This window comes from Camelus dromedarius, chromosome 21, assembly GCF_036321535.1.
Source record: "Camelus dromedarius isolate mCamDro1 chromosome 21, mCamDro1.pat, whole genome shotgun sequence".
Lineage (NCBI taxonomy): Eukaryota > Metazoa > Chordata > Mammalia > Artiodactyla > Camelidae > Camelus > Camelus dromedarius.
In genome coordinates, this window is record NC_087456.1 from 15,275,562 (window position 1) to 15,295,340 (window position 19,779).

Here is a 19,779-nt window from a genome sequence, read left to right on the forward strand (position 1 = left end):
TAAGGCTCAAAAAATTGTAGCTGTCACAATTACTATTAGTACAATTACTGAAGTTCTGTGCCCCCAGTTATATTCTGATGTCCCATGAGAATTGTTTCCTCAGTAGAAGAACTGGCACTAGTTATATTTTACCAGGGCTTACACTAGAAAATATGGTTCTTGTTCCTTTTTATTATAAAGTATGAAATTGGGATGTCTTTAAATTTATTTGACAATGTAAAACACTAAACCTCCCCATCTGAGCAGTTATTTATTTTGTCAGCAGATACTTCAGTGCCTACCAGGTGCCAGGAAGTTTCACAGAAGTGTTACTAAGAAAGTGACATTTAAGGAAAGACCTGATAGAGCTAAGGGAGTGAAGCTGTGCCACTAATTGAGGGAAGCATATTCCAAGACGAGAGAAATAGCCGATGCAAAGTCCGTAAGGCAGCAGTGTGATATGTTCAAGGTCAATAAGGAGGCCTGTGTGGCTGGAGCACAGTAAGGATAGAGAGAGACTAGCAGAAGATGAAGGGGATGGGAAGGATAGAGCTGGTAGACCATTGTAATTGCTTTGGCTTTCGTGGATATAGCAAGCTTTTGGAGGGCTTCAAACAGACGGGTGACATGATCTGATTTAAACACTTAACAGATCAGTTTGGCTGCTGTGTAGAGAAGAGACTGAAAATGAGTAATGGCAGAAAAAAGGAGAAAGTTTAGGGGATGTTGCAGTAATTTAAGGTAAAGATGATGTTTTTTTAGACAGGATGGTAGAGTCAAGGTTGTGAGAAAAAGTCAGATTTGGGATATGTATTTAAATTAGAGCTGGCAAGGTTTGCTAATGATTAGATTGGGGGTGTCCCTAAAAGAGAAGAGTCAGATATGACTCACATTGTATTGTAATGGCCTATTGTTTCCTGAGGGGTGTGGTATTGTGTTTCCCATTGTATTCCCCAACTCCTAGGCAGTGTCTGATAGTGAGTAGGCACCAAGTAAATATTTAGTAAATTAGTTGAATGAATGAATAAAAAAGTCAAACTAGTTTTTTAGTAAGATTTTTTTTTTACTTTTTTTTGTTAAATGTCCCTTACTAAAAACAAACAACTTAAATATTGAAAGCAATGGACATCTCTGCATTTTATCCATGCATTCATTTTGTGGTTAGTTTTTGTCACTAACTGCTGTCTTACTTACTGACTTGTTTGCTTGTATATTAATGCTTTTCTTAGATACCAGCAGTAGTCAACCAAAGCCTTTCAGACGTGTAAGACTTCAGACAACACTGAGACAAGGTGTCCGTGGTCGTCAGTTTAACAGACAGAGAGGTAAATTTCTAACATACTGATCACAGGGTAGGATGTAGGATAGTAATAAATGGAACGAGGTTTCTCGCTTCCAGCGAGTATCTAGTTTTTAAAAAATGTTCCAAGGGTTGATTAAATAATTACACATTGAGCATGTGATGTTTACTGATCTGTAAGTTTCTTGCAGATAGACAGGTTTGTATACCATAGGTGTATAATGAATATGTACTTACATTTTATTTTTTTTCATTTCTTCCTTGAATTAAAAGTAAGATTTGGAAAAGCTAAAATGTTATATTGCTGTGTCATCATTTGTTACATCTCTGCCTGTTGTTGTTTTACTTTTTATACAACAGAATAAAGCTTTGTGATGTTTAGCTAATTTAAAAGTAGTTTTAATATCTGTGTTTTCTAATGTAGCTATTAGAGATTGCATTCATGTCAAAAACATTAATTGTAGTGATTTCCACTGAAGATGTGAAATATCTAACACAGTTTTATGTCTATATACTGATATTTGATACTGAAAATTTCTATAATGACTAGGGTAAGTGAATACTCTAGAGCTAACTTTTTAAAGGATGCATTCAGTTTAATTCTTTTTTTCTCTTACAGGTGTGAGCCATGCAATGGGAGGGAGAGGAGGAATAAATAGAGGAAATATCAATTAAATGTTCTGTAAACTGTAATAACTGTGAATAAGATTGTCAAATCTGTTTTAGTGTAATGGTTGTCAAGTTTAAAAACATTTTTGTATTTAAATTGGTATGCTTATCTCAACATTCTTTATTAATAAAATGTATTTCAGTGTCAAAATTAGTTGACTTTTCTTCATTTTAAAAGTTGAACTCTTCCCTTTTCATTAGTTGGCTCTTCCTTTGCCCATCAGCCTAAGGACAGTTGTACCAGACAGTGGATAAGGTCTGCCCAGGACGAACAATAATGGCTCTTGCTGTCCTGCTAGGCTCATCAAGGTTATAATATTGATCTAAATAAAAGAGAAATCATTTTTTTAATTAAAAAAGAAAACAAAACACTTGAACTTAAAAATAGTTTGTATTCATTATTATACTCAAGGACAATGTTTATTATTTTAGTATCAGAAATGTTTGTATTAATTTGAACTTTCTGACAAAAAGAAAAACAATTGCCTTGACATTTGACCTTTTACCATCTTTTAATAAAATTAGGTTCAACTCTGCTTTTTCAAAGTAAGAATTTGAGAAAAACCGAGTTAGTTTAGAAAATAATGATTCACTTGGCTTTTACTCTTTTAAAAAAATACATTCTGATGTCATTTATGTAGGCAGAATAATTTTTCAGAAAAATGTCCCAGGTAATACAATTTAATTAATAAAATTAATTTCTCCAGAACTTTCTTCTGATCTTAAGGACTGTAATGATGCAAATCAATACAACTTTGTGGCAAACAAGGTCTCTGTTAAATGCCACAGATAACAGAAGTGAAATATTTTTTTCAGCAGCAGTTTTACTCAAGTAATGAGATGTTTTGCATTACAAGCTTTTATCTCATGAAGGATAGGGCCGAACTGAATTGCAATCCATTCAGTTTAATTGAAAGTAAAGCGAAAAATCTAAACTGTCTCTTCCTCAAAACAATTAGAATAAGTGATATACTTTAAGTACTCACTTTTAGTCACCACTGAACACTTGTTGCTTTTGCTTTGATTTTATTCAAGTTTCAGGAATTAGATCACGTCTTCAGAAAGCAATTAAGATTTTTCTTAATAACTTACCTTTAGAAAAGGCATAGTAATCATAGCCATCTGGTTTTCTGACACTGGGCAGTGATATAGCTGAAGTAACCAGATTTGGAAGTCCTCTCCACAGCATGCTCACTTTAACTTCATTATGGAGGAAACCTGTGGATGACACTTCAAAGGTGTCAGATGGAAAGGCAGTGTATACTGTATTGGAAAGAGCAGCTATAAAGAGTCAGACAGACCTGGGCCTTACTCCCAGTTTGGTCACTCAGTATCTCTGTTACCATGGGTGAGTTAACAGTGATGCCTCAGCCTCCACTGGCCCTGATACTGGTGCAGACATCTACCTTCTAGACTATTTTGAGGCTTACAGATTTGCATTTAAAGTCTTGGTAAATGGTATTTATTATAACTAACAAAACTGAATAAATTACATTTCTTACACAAAAAGAGAAAGTACTGATCTTTGGTCATTCGTTGAGGCAAATGGCTGTTTTCATTAACAAGCTTAAAGTATGAGGGTTATTTGGTCAGTAGTCATATTTAATAAGCCTTACTCTGTAAGAAACTATGTTACATTTACTTCATATGTAAGAATTTTTAACACAGTAAAAAATACTACCTTTGTCTTGATAAGAGACTCTGATGGGTGAATGGTGAATTCGGATGGTGTGTAAAATTTGAGAAGGTCCTGTCGCACGTTCAAAGCGACGTCTCCTGACCTGTGTCATTGCTCCATACACTGGATAATTTATAGCAGGCCTTCTTCCAGTGCACTTTTTGATGGGTTCCTGTTTATAAGTATACTGCTGAATGCTGCCACCTGTGTAGGATGAATTAGAAAGTCACAAGTAATATGAAAATTTATTTTAATGCCCAAAAGGGATGGAAAAGAGCTTTTTACAAAGTGGAGGAAACAAACCATGTTTTTTGTAAAGTATGTCCAGACGTTGATGGTTATTAGTCAAAGGTATTATAAAAATAATTACTAAATCTCGAAATACTTGTGAATAAAACCAACAAATTGCAGTTACACATTTAACTTTGTTTGAAAGTAAATGATGTCATCCTTTATATCAGTGTCCTGAAAACTCATGAAACTGATTTGCATGTTGAGAGATCTAAATACTTCTTACTGCCCTTAATTTTTATTTTTTAATTGAAAATGCTTGATTCTAACCATTAAAGATAACTTTTGACAGTAAACCCAATAATAAATGAAAATATTGAATAAAATTTTCCTGGCAAATCACTTCTTAGAAGTTTTTTAATTTTGTCAATTATATAACACATACCTCTCTTGAAAAAATACACAGATTCAGGTCTGCTCTTGTACTTAGCTATTGAGAGAGCTGCCACTATTTTTCCATGTAGTCCTCCAAATCCTTTGGAAATCAGTTTAGGATACCCTGCATCTTTTATATCATTGGTGAAACGCCAATACTGAGAATCCTGGTAATTAAAAAGAGGAAATGATGTTAACAGCTTATTTAAAAGGTTAAAAGGGGGGGAAAAAGGAACTCGTTCTTAAATTTAAGTATAGGGAGAAAGTTTTAACTTAGTTAAGTGTTTGAATGAGTTGACTGTTAATGTTACCAAATTAAATGTTAACTTTTTATTAAATTTTAATGATAGAATTTGTGAAACTAACTCCAGAGTGTGTGAATATATGGAGACCCTTCCTAAGTGGAGGTTAAACTGATTTATGTTATCATAATAAAGAGTAACTAACGACTGATTTCTCTTAAAGATCTTTTTCTTACCTTAAAGAAGAAAGTTTTTCCTTCACAATTGCATCTAGTAAAAACAGTATCAATGGGGGAGGGAATGCCCCAAACTTCAGTAATTCTACGAGGTGGAGATGGTGGACTGAACGGATTTAGCATCCAGAAATAATGACCTAAAATTGAAAGTGAGAGATCAGCCTACAAGCTGAATGAATACAAAAACCTATCCCTGAAGAAATCAAAATGAAATCTTTTTTAATATAGTTTATTGTAAAAAAAAAAAAAAAAGGTTGAATGTGTTAACAAGCATTGCCTGATGAAGTTTAGTCAGAGTCGTGAGCATTAATACAGAAGGTAGTATCTGAACATTTCTGAGAATCGGTATTTCTTAAGTCTGAAATTTAGCATAATGTTTGAAATATTTTACTTTCCAGTTTCTCTTCAAAGAGCCTTCTGGCTTTGTGATTTACAGTAAGTCAACAGAGTTACAACCTAGTGACTTTATTTTATTACTTTAATATGTCAAATTTTGCTAATCTGATATATTTGTATTTACCCTCAGCTTCTTATAATACGTGTAAAGTAAGTACATCAGTCAGGTTTCCCTCCAGAAATCTCAACCCAAACTTCCACCATCCCATGTCTCTGGTTTTCATAAGTACCAAGAACAAGATGAGAAGCAGAGAAAGAAATGAGTGCATAACTCACCTCGAAATGCAACTAATGTCCCATTGCGCAAAGTAGTCATTCCATCTACTGGCCTACCGTTGCATAAATTAGTCTCATCTAAAACAAATTAACAGAAATGAGGCCAATATAAAACAAAATGAGAAAAGTGTTTTTGTTCTTTTCAAAGCCCCCATTGGGCTCCATTTCCTCTGCTCACCCTTTCCTAAGCTCTTGAAGGGTATAGTTTGAGATGCATGTATATCAGAGGTGAAAAGTGATATATTTCATAGTTGTTTTACTTAAAGTTGATATTACTCAAAATGTATATTTATATAAAAATAAATTATGAATTGAAATGAGTCAGGGTAACTGATCATGTAAATTAGGTAACGTATTAGATGTTTAATCTCAACATCAGATTCTATTTTTCAGTTCTGATTGCCCTGGGGGATTGGTTTGAGAGAACATTGCAGATGTTGCTTTGCATTGTACTTTCTTTTAAGGATAGACTCCCTACGAAGTATTTTTTTTTTTTACATTCTATACACTCTCTGCTTCTGACACAGATGCACCATACTCCTAACACTAGGATATTACTCAATTTTCCAAATACCAAATAAACTTACTGTGATTACCTTTCTGCTTACCTACAGAGAAGATGTGAAACTGCAGAAAGTTAACAAGTTTGGGGTTCTAGATAATGTGCATCAGTAGAGTGATACTAAATCAGGGCATTCTGGTTCAGAAAGATTTAAGCTAACACTGCCAATTTTAAACATGAAAGTAACTGATTCAGTTTACCTGGAAACATGGGGCTGATGCCAATGCCTTGACTGGGTCCTCTCACTATGAAATCAGAGCCTGGAATCACTATAGGAGTTAACACAGGGGGCCTGGGAATCACGTGAGGTTTTTCTCCTTCAGCAGCATCTGCACCTTCATTCTCTGGATTTACTTCAATTATTTCTGGTTTGGGAGTCAGGTTAGGGCTGGTGGTGCTTTGGAACGTGGCTTCTGCTAAAGAGGTAGGGCTCGATGTAGGCATTGCTGACGTCGTCGTCTTTGGGGGAGCTGGTGTGGTCTTCGGTTTTTTCACTTTGGGTGTTTTTGGCTTTCTGGTAGAAGTGGGCTTTCTGGGTGCTTTGGTTGGCTTTTGGGGTTTAGGAGTTGTCACTTTAGAACTAGTGGCTGTACCTTTTGGTGTAGCTGTTGTTTGTTCAGGTTTGCTCACAGCCTTTCCGGTTGTCTTTTTTGTTGCAGTCATGACTTTGGGTGCGAGAGTTGCTTTAGGAGTAATTTTGGAGGATGTTGTGGTATCTTCAGTTGCGGTAGATGTTACTTGTGTGGTTGTACTTGTTATTCTGGACTCAGTGGTCTTTTCTTCTGTTTTAGTTGCTGTCTCTGTTACAGTCTTAGGTGAGGCAGTTGTCGTTTCCGACAACTGTATGTCTTTTGCTGTGGCCTTCTCTTTAGCTGTTGGAGTTATTTCAGGCTCGGTCACTTGAGGAGACTTGATTGTAGGTACAGTAGGCTCCTTAGGACGGTTTTCAAGAGCCTTTGGTGTGGATTCCACTGGAAACTCGGGAGTTGATTGAGCAGGTTTCTTGGGAGTAGTAGAAGGCTCCGTGGTAGTAGTTGAAGTAGAGGCCTCTGAGGCGGTTGGAGCAGGTGTCTCAGGAGAACTTGGAGTGAGTTCCTTGGGGGTGGTGGGTACAGGTTCCCTGGAGGTAGCAGGTGCAGGCTCCTTGGGGCTGGTAGAAGCTGGCTCCTTGGGGGTGGTGGGTGCAGGCTCCTTGGGGCTGGTGGGAGCAGGCTCCTTGGTGGTGGTGGGAGCTGGCTCCTTGGGGGTGGGAGCTGGTTCCTTGGGGGTGGTGGGAGCTGGCTTCTTGGGGGTGGGAGCTGGTTCCTTGGGGAGGGTGGGAGCTGGTTCCTTGGGGGTGGTGGGAGCTGGCTCCTTGGGGGTGGTGGGAGCTGGTTCCTTGGGGGTGGGAGCTGGTTCCTTGGGGGTGGTGGGTGCAGGCTCCTTGGGGGTGGTGGGAGCTGGCTCCTTGGGGGTAGGAGCTGGTTCCTTGGGGGTGGTGGGAGCAGGCTCCTTGGTGGTGGTGGTGGGAGCTGGCTCCTTGGTGCTGGTGGGTGCAGGCTCCTCAGGGGTGGTGGGAGCTGGCTCCTTGGGGGTAGGAGCTGGTTCCTTGGGGGTGGTGGGTGCAGGTTCCTTGGGGGTGGTGGGTGCAGGCTCCTTGGTGGTGGTGGGTGCAGGCTCCTCGGGGGTGGTGGGAGCTGGCTCCTTGGTGGTGGTGGGAGCAGGCTCCTTGGTGGTGGTGGTGGGAGCTGGTTCCTTGGTGCTGGTGGGTACAGGCTCCTTGGTGGTGGTGGGAGCTGGCTCCTTGGGGGTGGTGGGAGCAGGCTCCTCGGTGGTGGTAGGAGCTGGCTCCTTGGGGGTAGGAGCTGGTTCCTTGGGGGGGGTGGGTGCAGGCTCCTTGGTGGTGGTGGGTGCAGGCTCCTTGGTGGTGGTGGGAGCTGGCTCCTTGGGGGTGGTGGGAGCAGGCTCCTCAGGGGTGGTGGGAGCAGGCTCCTTGGGGGTAGGAGCTGGTTCCTTGGGGGTGGTGGGTGCAGGTTCCTTGGTGGTGGTGGGTGCAGGCTCCTTGGTGGTGGTGGGAGCAGGCTCCTTGGGGGTGGTGGGAGCTGGCTCCTTGGTGGTGGTGGGAGCAGGCTCCTTGGTGGTGGTGGGTGCAGGCTCCTCAGGGGTGGTGGGAGCTGGCTCCTTGGTGCTGGTGGGTGCAGGCTCCTTGGGGGTGGTGGGAGCAGGCTCCTTGGTGGTGGTGGGAGCAGGCTCCTCAGGGGTGGTGGGAGCAGGCTCCTTGGGGGTGGTGGGAGCTGGCTCCTTGGGGGTGGTGGGAGCAGGCTCCTTGGTGGTGGTGGTGGGAGCTGGTTCCTTGGGGGTGGTGGGTGCAGGCTCCTTGGGGGTGGTGGGAGCAGGCTCCTTGGTGGTGGTGGGAGCAGGCTCCTCAGGGGTGGTGGGAGCAGGCTCCTTGGGGGTGGTGGTGGGAGCTGGTTCCTTGGTGCTGGTGGGTACAGGCTCCTTGGTGCTGGTGGGTGCAGGCTCCTTGGTGGTGGTGGGAGCAGGCTCCTCAGGGGTGGTGGGAGCTGGTTCCTTGGGGGTGGTGGGTTCAGGCTCCTTGGTGGTGGTGGGAGCTGGCTCCTTGGGGGTGGTGGGAGCAGGCTCCTTGGTGGTGGTGGGAGCAGGCTCCTTGGTGCTGGTGGGTGCAGGCTCCTTGGGGGTGGTGGGTGCAGGCTCCTTGGTGGTGGTGGGAGCTGGCTCCTTGGGGGTGGTGGGTGCAGGCTCCTTGGGGGTGGTGGGAGCTGGCTCCTTGGGGGTGGTGGGTGCAGGCTCCTTGGTGGTGGTGGGTGCAGGCTCCTTGGTGGTGGTGGGAGGTAGTTCCTTGGGAGAGGTGGGAACAGGGGATTTGGTTATAGGTTCAACTTTGGGTTTAGATGTAGTAACTTCAGGCGTGGGTGCAAAATCTTCAGTAGGTGTTTTCTCTGCACTTCCCGACTCTTTAGTCTTCTCTTTTACACTAGGTGAGGTCTGCTTCTTTGTTGAAGAAGTCTCCTTAGTTTCAACTGTTGTCTCCTTATTGGCTATTGAAGAAGTCTCTTTGGTTGTATCAGAATTAGGTGGAAGACTGGGTTTAGGAATTGTTGGTTTTAGAGTTGTAATTTTGGGAGTTGGGGTAACTTTGTTACGTTGGGTGGTAGGAATGTCAGGAGTTGGGGTGAGCTTGAAGTCACCACTGTCCAGCCCACTTCCAGCTTCTACACCTGGTGGCTCTGGGGTAGGTTTCCTTTTAGGAGGTCTTCTCTTCTTGTCTTTTACTAGAGAGAAAATATACATCTTTTATTTTTGTATATTTTTTTCTTTAATTGTGCAATAAAGATTCCCATCCTCATCACTGATCAGCTGTGTGTCACTAAGCAAATTGCTAATGTCTAACACGTCTGTTAATTTATCGTAAAATGGTGAACACTCAACCTATCTTACTGGGCTACTTTAGGGGATGAATGGGACAAGGGGTGAGAAGCACAAGTAAAACTCAACACAATTAATACTTGGAAGCAAGTGGCAACTTTGATATTACCAGTAATGCTAATACAACTCTTGCCCCTCACTTTCTCATCTCTTCTTATTCCTTATTGCTCAGTGCCCCTTCCTTCCTACTAGAAACCTAGTTCCAACTTCTTTTAGACTCACTGAGCCCATTCCTGCAGAGGCCTCTGTAACTACATGCAAGGAATCTGTTCCAGTCACCCCCATGATTCGTGCTCAGCCCTCTTTCCATACATATGGCTGTTAGCTGCTTTCTTTCCTCTGCCCACCTAAACTCAGCAGTCTCAGGGGATGCAGAGAGGAGATCAGGATGCCATGGCAGCAAAAGGACCCTATTTAACAGGATTTCCCACAGCAGCTACCCCACAGGTAAACTACAAAACCCAAGAGGCACACCAATGAGATGAGCTCCAATAAGCAAATACTTGTATTGTGTGCAAGACTCTTTGGATGACTCAAGATTAAATATCTGGCTGTTCAGCTAGAGAGACGGCTTCAGGGGAAATAGCCACCCAGGAAATAGAGTTCTTCAAAACTCCATTATCCAAAATCCAGTATTTCCTGGAGAAAGAGAATATATTTTAGAAATTCAGGAAATAATAAAGAGCAGAACAAAAGGAATCTCTTTTCATATAGCCAGTTCTGTAGTACGTTCTCTACTACAGAAAAATCAGCCAGATATGACATATAATTTATTAGGAAAATAATGAAGAGGATCTGTAAAACATGGACAATATTGCCTTTCCCAGAGAGATGAATAAGAATTTAACGGATTAACATTTTAAAATATATAAAGAAGTATATAAATGTTTGTTAAATAAAAGAAATCTGGGGAAGGAACAATAAAAACACAGCAGAGGAAAGAGAAGAAAGATGATATCAGGTAGACAGGAATTGAAGTAGAAAACCATGAATAGTCATCTCTGGTGCCATCTGTGCTGCTGTAGCATCTTCTTATCCTTTGCTTTATAGAATGGTTTCTTAGCTGCTTGGCACTAATTTCCTATAGGAAATTTTCATTGGTATCTTCTAAAGTAATTTTTATGAAGTTACATACCCCCCTAAATACTGAAATGTCCTCAAATCATTCTACCCACATGCATGACTTTCAGATAATTATTGTTAAAATGGCATTGATATAGTCATTGATCTTTATCAATGCTCAAACCTTTGGGTTTCTTCTTTAATTTTCTATTAGCAGATGAATTTTTAGAAGACTTGACTTTCCGAATAGTTGAAGAGGAAGAGGAAGAGGAGGAGGAAGACTCTTGATTTTCAGAAACAGAATGTTCTATAAATCAAATAAAAAAGTTGATCACACCAACTGTGATTTAAAGCAAAACAGAACCACCAGTCCGAATACAACAGGAAATGCTGTTTGTTGATCTACAAATGCCTATGTTCTGCTTTTGTTTTATCAGTAATATGAGTAACTGCCCTTTTAAATGTCAGTTAAAAGGCACTTGAGTTTGTCGCAGATACTAGCAGTATAACTATATAACTGTCTCTCAACTTTTCCATATCTCACAGAATCAGATTATTCTGCAAAGAAAATCATGGACTTTTTTTTTTTTTTTTTTTTTTGAACAGTAAGATTTGCTTCTTCCGATCATTTTAACCTAGACCATACTGAGTTCGGTAAATAAGGAGAATAAATAACTGAGCATTTATACTTTGGCTTAAACTTTGACTTAAACAAGCAAACAGAAAGTGTGATGAGCCTTTAATGACTCAGAAGATCACCCCATTCTATGAGGAGTCTTAAAAACGTAGTTCACCTTCAGGTTACTTCATCTCAGAAACCTCCCTGTGTTACACCTGTCATCTTCCTACCTTCCGTAATTTCCTCTGATTCTATAACTTTCTTAGTCTTCTTCTTGTTTGGTGATTTGGGTGAACATTTGTTTGTTGACTTCATGGTTTGAGATGCTCCTGGAGGCGGAGGTGCAGTCTTTGAAGATGATGGTGATGTGGGATTATGCACCGAGGCCAAGAAGACAGGCTGGTTAACATCTTGTTCATATGCCTCAGCAACTCTAACCGTGAAAGGCACGGATGAATGTGGATTCAAGAGCAGACTGGTGAAAACCACTGCAGGCAGGCTTTTAACCAACACTAATTACTCCAAACTACTTAACTCTGGGGATACATTGCTATTTAAAAAAAAAAAAATGATTCTCAAATCGCTGTAAATTATGACTGGGAGCAAAGGCTCAGGAGTCAGAAGACCTAAATTCCAGTTCTAGACCTGCAAGTCTCTACCATTGTGACCTTGGGCAAACAGGCAAACCCTCTCGAATCCCTCTTTTCTCGCCTGCAAACTGAGCTGCGTCTTCCAGATAATTTCCGAAGGTATTTGCCTACCTAAGTAATACTTGCCTCTCTGAGGTCCATCCTACGTGCCAGCCTTCTGGGAAACAAAAATAATCACTGCATGTGGTTGACAGATACTTGTGCTCACGACAAGAAAAATATAATGGTTCTATTTTCCTGTTTTCATATTCATTTAAAGCAAATGATACCATTTTACCTTTCATTTATTTTATTTTTTTAATTATAAGAAATTCTACATGAATTTTTCCTCTTATAAGAATTTCACACCTTCACATTGTGCTTGCCTCAAAATTTAATTCCCTTCTCCAAGATAAACAGCTGTTAATGGTTTGATGCATATCTTTTGTACCTTGTATCACCCCTACTCTCTGCCCCTTTTCATGTCTAGGAGAGAAGAAGACATGGAACATGTTTTGATCATTAGGAACCAGAAGAAAAGGAGAGGGACTTCTGAAAGATAAAAAAGCAGAGAATGGAGTGTCAGGGGAGGCACTCATGGTAGAGGACAGTGGCATAAATCCTGCTGCTCTTACCAAACTTCCCAGATTCAGCTTCTGCAATCTCTGTGAACTGACCCCTGCCCCCCTCCCTCTTTCTCCTCCCATCCCACAAAGACACAAAGTACCTCAGCTTGAGAGATAGTCCTGCCACAGTCTAGCTGGTGATCTTGAGCAAAATATTTACCCTCTTGGACTGTTTCCCCACCCACATTCAGGGGCCCTCGACTGCTATGATTCCTTTAATTCTTGAACTATTTTGATTTTAAGATGAATAGATGCCTACAAGTGGTATCAATAGCAATCTTAAAACAACTACGCAGTGAGTAGCAAAGATAGTTTGGTTATTATTTTTAAAAAATAAAGTACTGGAGCTCTGGTTGGTGCCTTTATTTTCAGCTGGACCCCGACTATCTCTGTGAATTCTATAAATGAAACATTACCTTTATCATTTCTTTTTTTTTTTTCATTGAGTTCTACATAAACCTCAGGTAATCCAACCCACCACTTGGTAGCATAAACTATTGTCTTTATTAACGTGTTCTCTCAATGTTTTAGCAGTCTCTAACCATATTCCCTCCCCACCCATCTTCTGCCCAAAATCAATTCTTAGTTTTTTTTTGTCTCACAGCCAAAACAATGATCTGAGTAATGGGTAAATCTGTGGCGCTCATGTCACGGGTCCTTCTGAAACTGCAGGAACTCTACACTCTGCGACTTTGATTACAAGGGTGTTGTCACCATTATTTTCGGAATGCTTCCCAATGAAAATATTGAACAGTTAAGAAAAGTTCCTCAACTATGCTGATTAATAGTTTTCTGCCATATTTCTCCATCATTTGCAAGCAGCAAAAGGTGCAGCCTTGTTTAAATAAAATGATAAGATTACGCAGCAATGCTTATTTTCACGTTTATCTCCACAGATATTCTCGTTTTAACAAATTAGGATTTAAGAACAAACATTTGGTAAGAGAAAGGAATCCATAATTTAAATATATTAAAAAAATTTTTTTTGTAAGTCTGGAGGGTTTTATTACACTCTCAGTGTACTCCTTTAGGACCTGTCACCAGAGAAGAGGATTTTAAAATGGAACTCTCTCTTTTAATTGACCCCTTCATGCACAGACATTTAGATAGAGATGATTGAAGGGACTGTAGAGATGGGAAGGGATATACAATGGACAGTTAGCAACTCCTTGGTAGGTTTGCCTATAAATTTAGTGCTTTAAACTAACATAAATTTACTAGTTCAGAGAAGCTGAACATGTTGATCCTCTCCTTAAATATACACACTCAAAAACACTGAAAGCCCAAACACAGAGAGCTCAAAGGACAGTTGACTTTGTGGGGTCAACACCATAGGGTGAGACAAGAATCATCAAATGAGCTGAGCTGGGTACTGTTGGTTTAACCTGAAACTGAACCACACCTGGAGGAGATTCAGCCCCCATCCTCCCTGCTGAGGCAGGGAGTGCTTCAGAAGAAGCATTCCTTCTTTAATTCATGTTGGTGAAACAAAGGTTAATACAAAATAGCTTATAAGTTAGTAAAATCAAGACCTGAGATGGATTGTGTGTGAGCCATTAGCAGTGAAGCTGAGATAGGCGCACAAACCTGGAGGTGCTGAGAGGCACCAATGGTCCTGGGATGCTTACCTTCCTCACAAAAGGTCTCATAATCGGAGCAGCACTTGCCGTACTTCTTACAGTCTGAGTCACAGTCGCACTCCCTCCCTCTTGCAAAGCTCTCGAAGCAGCGGCCTTTACAGGAAAGCTCTACCCAGAGCGAAACAAAACATCATGGGTTATAGACTATGCAATCACGCCCGTGTATTGATAGCCATTTCCCGCCTTACAGCTGACTTGGGTTCCAAAAGTGTGTATCTAAGTCTTCATTTGGAATTTGGAAAATGGCTGGTTTTCCAAACGGAGACAGCCCAACTCCAGAAAGATGGGGACTTAGGGAAACTTTTCTTGTTCTTCAAGGCTCCACAAGACACTCCAATGCTGTCTGAGTCATTTCATGTATGGACAACGGAAAACTGGGAAATGTCTGAAGAGTTAAGTACCTTTTGTATGAATTCCCTCCATCCTCTCTTCCTCAAACCACTACTTTTTAAACAGGTTTTTATATATTCTAAAGATTTATATTTTGACTCAATATAAATAGGTCATTGTTTAGGCTCAAAAATCACTTCCAATGCAGAGACCATTATTATGACAAAGTGGGCATGGTGTCAAGTTGAAAGATTTCAGCCTAATCCCATGGTGTGGACTATATAAAAGAGGTCTGCTCATTTCAAAAAAAGCCTTGGTTGGACCCATGATGATTTATCAGGGCCTACTTGAAGTAATTATCTTACACAACAAATAAATTGTACAACAATCTATCAACTTCACATGCAAACTCTAAAGCATATATAACTCTGAACCACTTTTAATTATAACTTTCATAAATTAAATGTGAAATGTTTGTGTGTTAACAGCAAAATGGTCTAAAATACATTTAAAAGTGAAATACCACTCATAATTTAAAATTCATACCCTTTGGGTTTCAACTGAAATTCATCATTAAACACTCATCATTAAACACTTCAAAGGGCCTGTTTCAGGTAATTTAGAAACATATTAATATCAAGAAGACAAACAGAAGACAAGATGATTTTTATGCCCATGAATTCTTTTGATGAAGCTATTGAAGGGGCACATTACTAAGCAATTACCTCACTGGGTAATTACTCATTACCATTTACTTAATGACTCCTGAGTCACAGTATTAAAGCAAGACATGATACTTGGCACTGATCAATAACCTTGTGCGAGTGACAGGCTTCCAGACTCCCTGACCCTCACACAGGGGTCACAAGCTTTGACACCATCCTTAGGCACAGCACACTGCAACATTTATGCAAGGGAAGGGAAAGGCACTTCAGCACAAAGAGGTGAAATAGTGTGACAACAGCACTACAAGGGGTGCAAGGGGACTCTCACAGGACACATGCTTGACAGAGGAGACACCAGCTCTCAGGACTTACCCATCGTGCAGACTTTCTTGAAGTCGGGGCAGCACTCCATGTAGTGTTGACAGTTATAATCACAGTTGCAGATGGCATCTCTAGAATACCCTTCCCCACATCTCCCTGCACAGCTTGATATATCTAAAATTATACAATACTAGCGTAAACATGGCCAAACCACTTCACAAAAAGGAAGAGATTTAATGAGGAGGATGCAGCCACTTGGTGAGGGGAGACTTGTATCAATTGGAAAAAGGTGGGAATGATGGTTAGCATTGGGTCCAGGTGATCTTTGCCTGATCTCTTAGGTACCTTGATTATGCCACTTAATTATTTACTAGACTGAGAAGATAAATACATTTTTGAAAATCAGGCTAAGTAATGGCTTTGCATAAAGAGGGTGGTACTCCTGGGAGAGGGGTGGCAGCTACAGCTCTCCTGATGCTGCTACTAAGATGATGACGACTAGTTGCCATTTACTGAGCATCTCTGTGCTGGGTACTCAGTCATACATTATCTCTAATGTTTATGAAAACGTTGCCAGAAAAGTACTAGTAGTCTCTTTTCTAGAGATAAAGTTGGAACACAGAAATTTTAATAACTTGCTCACAGGCACCCAACAAGTTAATAGTTCTGGTATATATGTATTACAGGTCAATTAAACACCTATGAACCATTCATATTGACCTCTTCCACTCTCAGAAGTGTCCTGAGTTGGATAATAAACTACATGATCTTCTTCTGTAAACAGTCCACCTAGAGATTGAACTCCGATATATACGATTCTAAAGCCCCAATTTTTCCCACCCGATCACACTGCCACTCATCCCTGAGGATGTGTTTACAGCAAGCTGGTTTATGCCAGCACAAACTTCCCCAGGTTCCTCCTCCTTTCACTGATGGAGATAACTGGGTTCTTTAAATGTTGGGCAAGTCAGATGCTTATAACCACTGCGAAAGGGAGGACAATATAGATAACTCTTGAAAAGCATCTGGGCATGAATATAATGGTCATGAACAGAGTTATTCTGGGTAAAACAAAACAAAAACAAATACAACAGCATAATTATCCTTAAATATATTTTTTTAAATCATCCGAGAAACACCTTGAAAACCTCCCTGAGAGACAACCCCAGAAATGTAACAACTGAATCCATCTCTGGACTAGAAATTGGCAGGTGCAATATCCTAAATCCATAGAGGGATGTTGAAGTACACTGGAAAAAAAAAATCTCAAAATAATGAGTCCAGGAAAGTTAAAGTCTTAATATGCAAGTAAAACAGTAAATAATAGGACAACTTTCAGAACTTTTTACATACATATATGCACGGTACATACAAAAATGCATATCATATATAGTGTATGTATACAAATACATATATTATATATAAAGAAAAAAGAACGGGAAGAGGTTGAGAAGGCAAGAAAAGCAGACAAGACAACATCAAAAGGTTATTGTTTAAAACTAGCAGATTTCTGAAACAGGAAATCAAAATCAATTATCTTTACAGGAAAAGTTTATTGCTGTAGATTAAATGGCTCTCCTATGTTTATTGATGTTAATTTTTATTTATTTACTTTTTAATGGAGGTACTGGGGATTGAACCCAGGACTTCACACATGCTAAGCATACACTTTACCACTGAGTTATACCCCCACCCTATTGATGTTAATTTTAACAACTAATTTTAAAGTTATTTATTTAAAGGAGAGTAAAACTGCTTTAGTGAACAACCAAATTGTATTACAGAGGAGAGGCAGATTAGGAAATGTACCCAGTGTTATGAACCTTGTAATATTATTCTGAGAGAGCAGAAGGGTTTGGAGATACCAGTGTAGTCATCGTTTCTGATTAAATATTCATATTTGCCTTCATGTGTTTTTCCAACTTTGCTTATCTAAGTGATTCTGAAACTATGTCCATGGCAGGCATCTATCTCATGCTCAGTTCAGGAGAATTTTAATTATTTTACCGGAAATGTCTACTTTGTAAATCTAACTTCGCCATCACAGTCATGCACCTTGATTTTTCTTCTCTCAGATTTTGCTTATCAAAGGAAAAAAAAAAGGAAAAGGAAACAAAAATCTAAAGCTTGGTGTTACTGTCACTAATCTACATTGTGATGTTAGGGACTCCTGTTAAGATCATTACACTGAGTGTACTCTCAAATCATGAGTAACAAGAACTGTTCATCCAGGACTGACTCTATTTTTGGAGGGCTGTGAATAGTTCAATATTATAATATAAAATGACATTCACACTTTCACAACTGGATGAATTTATATCTTATGAATAGGAACATGTAAGTTCATATCTGGATGAATAGTCCTTGTAAGAAAGTAGGACTTTCAAGATTAATAAAGTACCATTTGAAACATTGTAAATGTTCATTGTAATATGATAGCCATATCTACTTGATGCCGAAAGAAGTTATTTATTACTAATTTATTTGATGTAAAAATTAGCTAAATTTCTTGGTAAACATGTAGAAAAATTTATGTTATGTAAATATTGTTCATTTCAGTTAATCTGATGATACTGTATCACTCCAGCATGGTTTTATCATGTGTCTGTATGTTTTCAAAACTTTGGGGAAAACCATAGGAATAATGAGTGCAAAAATTATTCTACAGAAAAGCTCAAAACTTCTTGAAAGTCTTCATAACACGTGAAAAAAAAGTGAGAATCCAAAACGCTTATAAATACGCTACACACTCCTTACATAATGTTAAGGTTGTATTATGCATTAAACTCAAACAGATATGTTTTTGGAAATCTCTTTTGTTGTCATGAAAGTCAGAACCAAGTAATTGACAACAGTTGTTAAATATAAGTACATTCAATGGGTAAGTTACCTTGAGAAGAAACTTGCTGAATCAAGAAAACAGAAGGCAGCAGCAACAAGTAAATGGGAAGCATTTTCCAGTCCATGGTTGTTTTCAGGTGCTGGGCCCTTTCTGAGAAGAAGAGAACAGGATCAGAAAACTGCTCTTTAACCTCGTCACTAACTTATGCCTGTGTTACGTACACTGTTTCAGTAACTTTTAAAATGCAATTTAATGATCAAACCATCTCAGTCTTGACTTTTAAAAATAATCAGTCTTAATTCTACAGTAAATATTTGACTATTAAATTTAATCTTTTTTTTCACTTTATGTGTAATTTTATTTTTATTCAATTATCCTACCTACAAAAATTCAGCCAACTATTGGATTAAATTATTTTTAAGTTCTCATCCATATCTACGAGCCCAGTACTTTCACTTAATTTTTCTTACCACACTAGATCTTTCAGTATATGTGTCTGTTACTACTTTAAAAAATGCAAATTAATTTAGCATTAGTGTTTCCAAGTTTCATCCACAATGCAGCACGTACTTCATTCTTTTTATGGCTGAATTAAATTTAATCTTATACAGAAGAAATCATCAAATCACCATCTTAGTCATGTTATTGACCATTTTACTGCTTTAAAATCCCCCCAAAACAGAAAACAGACTTATCTGAAAACACTATTCAAATTGTAGCATGAACCTACAGTGCAGGATTTAAATCTTATCTTGGGAAAAAAAAACATAAATAACTAGCTTCAGTAAAATTTAACTTAACAGAGTTATTTCAACTTTCCCTTAACTCTCAAAATAAATTTATGAGCTTCCAGCAGGTGGATTGCATAAATGTGATCCTTTTCAAAACTTCCCAACTACTATCCTTAAAATTCAAACACTTTTATAAAGTATGTCCCTATCAAAGTGAAAACACATTTAATTCCAGAAAGCAAGTTAACTTTGACACTTACCTGTAAAAGGAGAGATGAATTTCTCCAATGCCCTGGAAGCCTTATATATCAGTGCAAACATATCGGGATGAACTAATTAGTCCAAAGGTTAGACAAAATCAACAGTGACAACCTATGAAATCAAACTTTCCTCATTTCTTGGAAGAAGTCCCAGACGACTAGACTTGGGCAAAATCTGGAAAACACTTCCATTAAGAAAAATGACTACTACAAATAAACTCAGATTTATTGGCTCAAACACACTTCTAATTTCTAAGTGAACTGAACAAATTGTTCTGAGATGGTAAATTGCTCCAGCAGGCGTTGACTACTGCAGCAACTGAAAAATAGTCAAATGCTGGTGTCATTTCTTTTGTTTTCTCCCCCAGTTAATCCAGCAAAGAGTGATTTTGAAACTTATCTAGTGTCAGTTTGTGGCATAAGTTTTCTGAACTTATATTATTAATTTGAATGTACATTTATTTTCTTGAGTATTTTCATTTTCACTGAGCACAGAAAATATGCTTTTAATTACCTCTAGGTGGATGACACACACTGTGGATTTTATAGCTTCTTTTACTATGTGAAAACCTGCTTAAAAATTGTATTGATATCTCCCCTAGCTCCTTTATTTAAACCTACCAC

At 39.2% G+C, this 19,779-nt stretch overlaps 2 protein-coding genes across 8 annotated transcripts in view; one reads left to right on the forward strand and one right to left on the reverse strand.

Annotated features, from left to right (window-relative positions):
* TPR (translocated promoter region, nuclear basket protein) overlaps nt 1-2,099 on the forward strand; it is a 52,091-nt gene extending 49,992 nt beyond the window's left edge. For all 3 annotated transcript variants that reach the window (XM_031438572.2, XM_031438571.2, XM_010992095.3), the window contains exons 50-51: nt 1,209-1,304; nt 1,899-2,099. In XM_031438572.2, the coding sequence (XP_031294432.1) occupies nt 1,209-1,304; nt 1,899-1,954 (152 nt within the window). In that variant the 3' untranslated portion in view covers nt 1,955-2,099. The remainder of the gene's footprint in view (nt 1-1,208; nt 1,305-1,898) is intronic.
* A 74-nt stretch (nt 2,100-2,173) lies between these two features.
* PRG4 (proteoglycan 4) lies at nt 2,174-18,288 on the reverse strand. Of its 5 annotated transcripts, XM_064477191.1 has the most exons (14): nt 18,213-18,288; nt 15,374-15,496; nt 14,002-14,114; nt 11,342-11,498; nt 10,677-10,799; nt 8,885-9,276; nt 7,757-8,818; nt 6,205-7,708; nt 5,443-5,520; nt 4,771-4,907; nt 4,303-4,459; nt 3,630-3,830; nt 3,041-3,166; nt 2,174-2,271 (listed from the first exon to the last, which is right to left on the reverse strand). In XM_064477191.1, the coding sequence occupies exons 1-14, from the start codon at nt 18,286-18,288 to the stop codon at nt 2,174-2,176; spliced, it is 4,347 nt and encodes a 1,448-aa protein (XP_064333261.1). The 5 variants fall into 5 exon arrangements, with proteins under 5 accessions (XP_064333261.1, XP_064333262.1, XP_064333263.1 ...); XM_064477192.1 differs by lacking the exon at nt 15,374-15,496; XM_064477193.1 differs by lacking the exon at nt 10,677-10,799.
* Nucleotides 18,289-19,779: the final 1,491 nt, after the last annotated feature.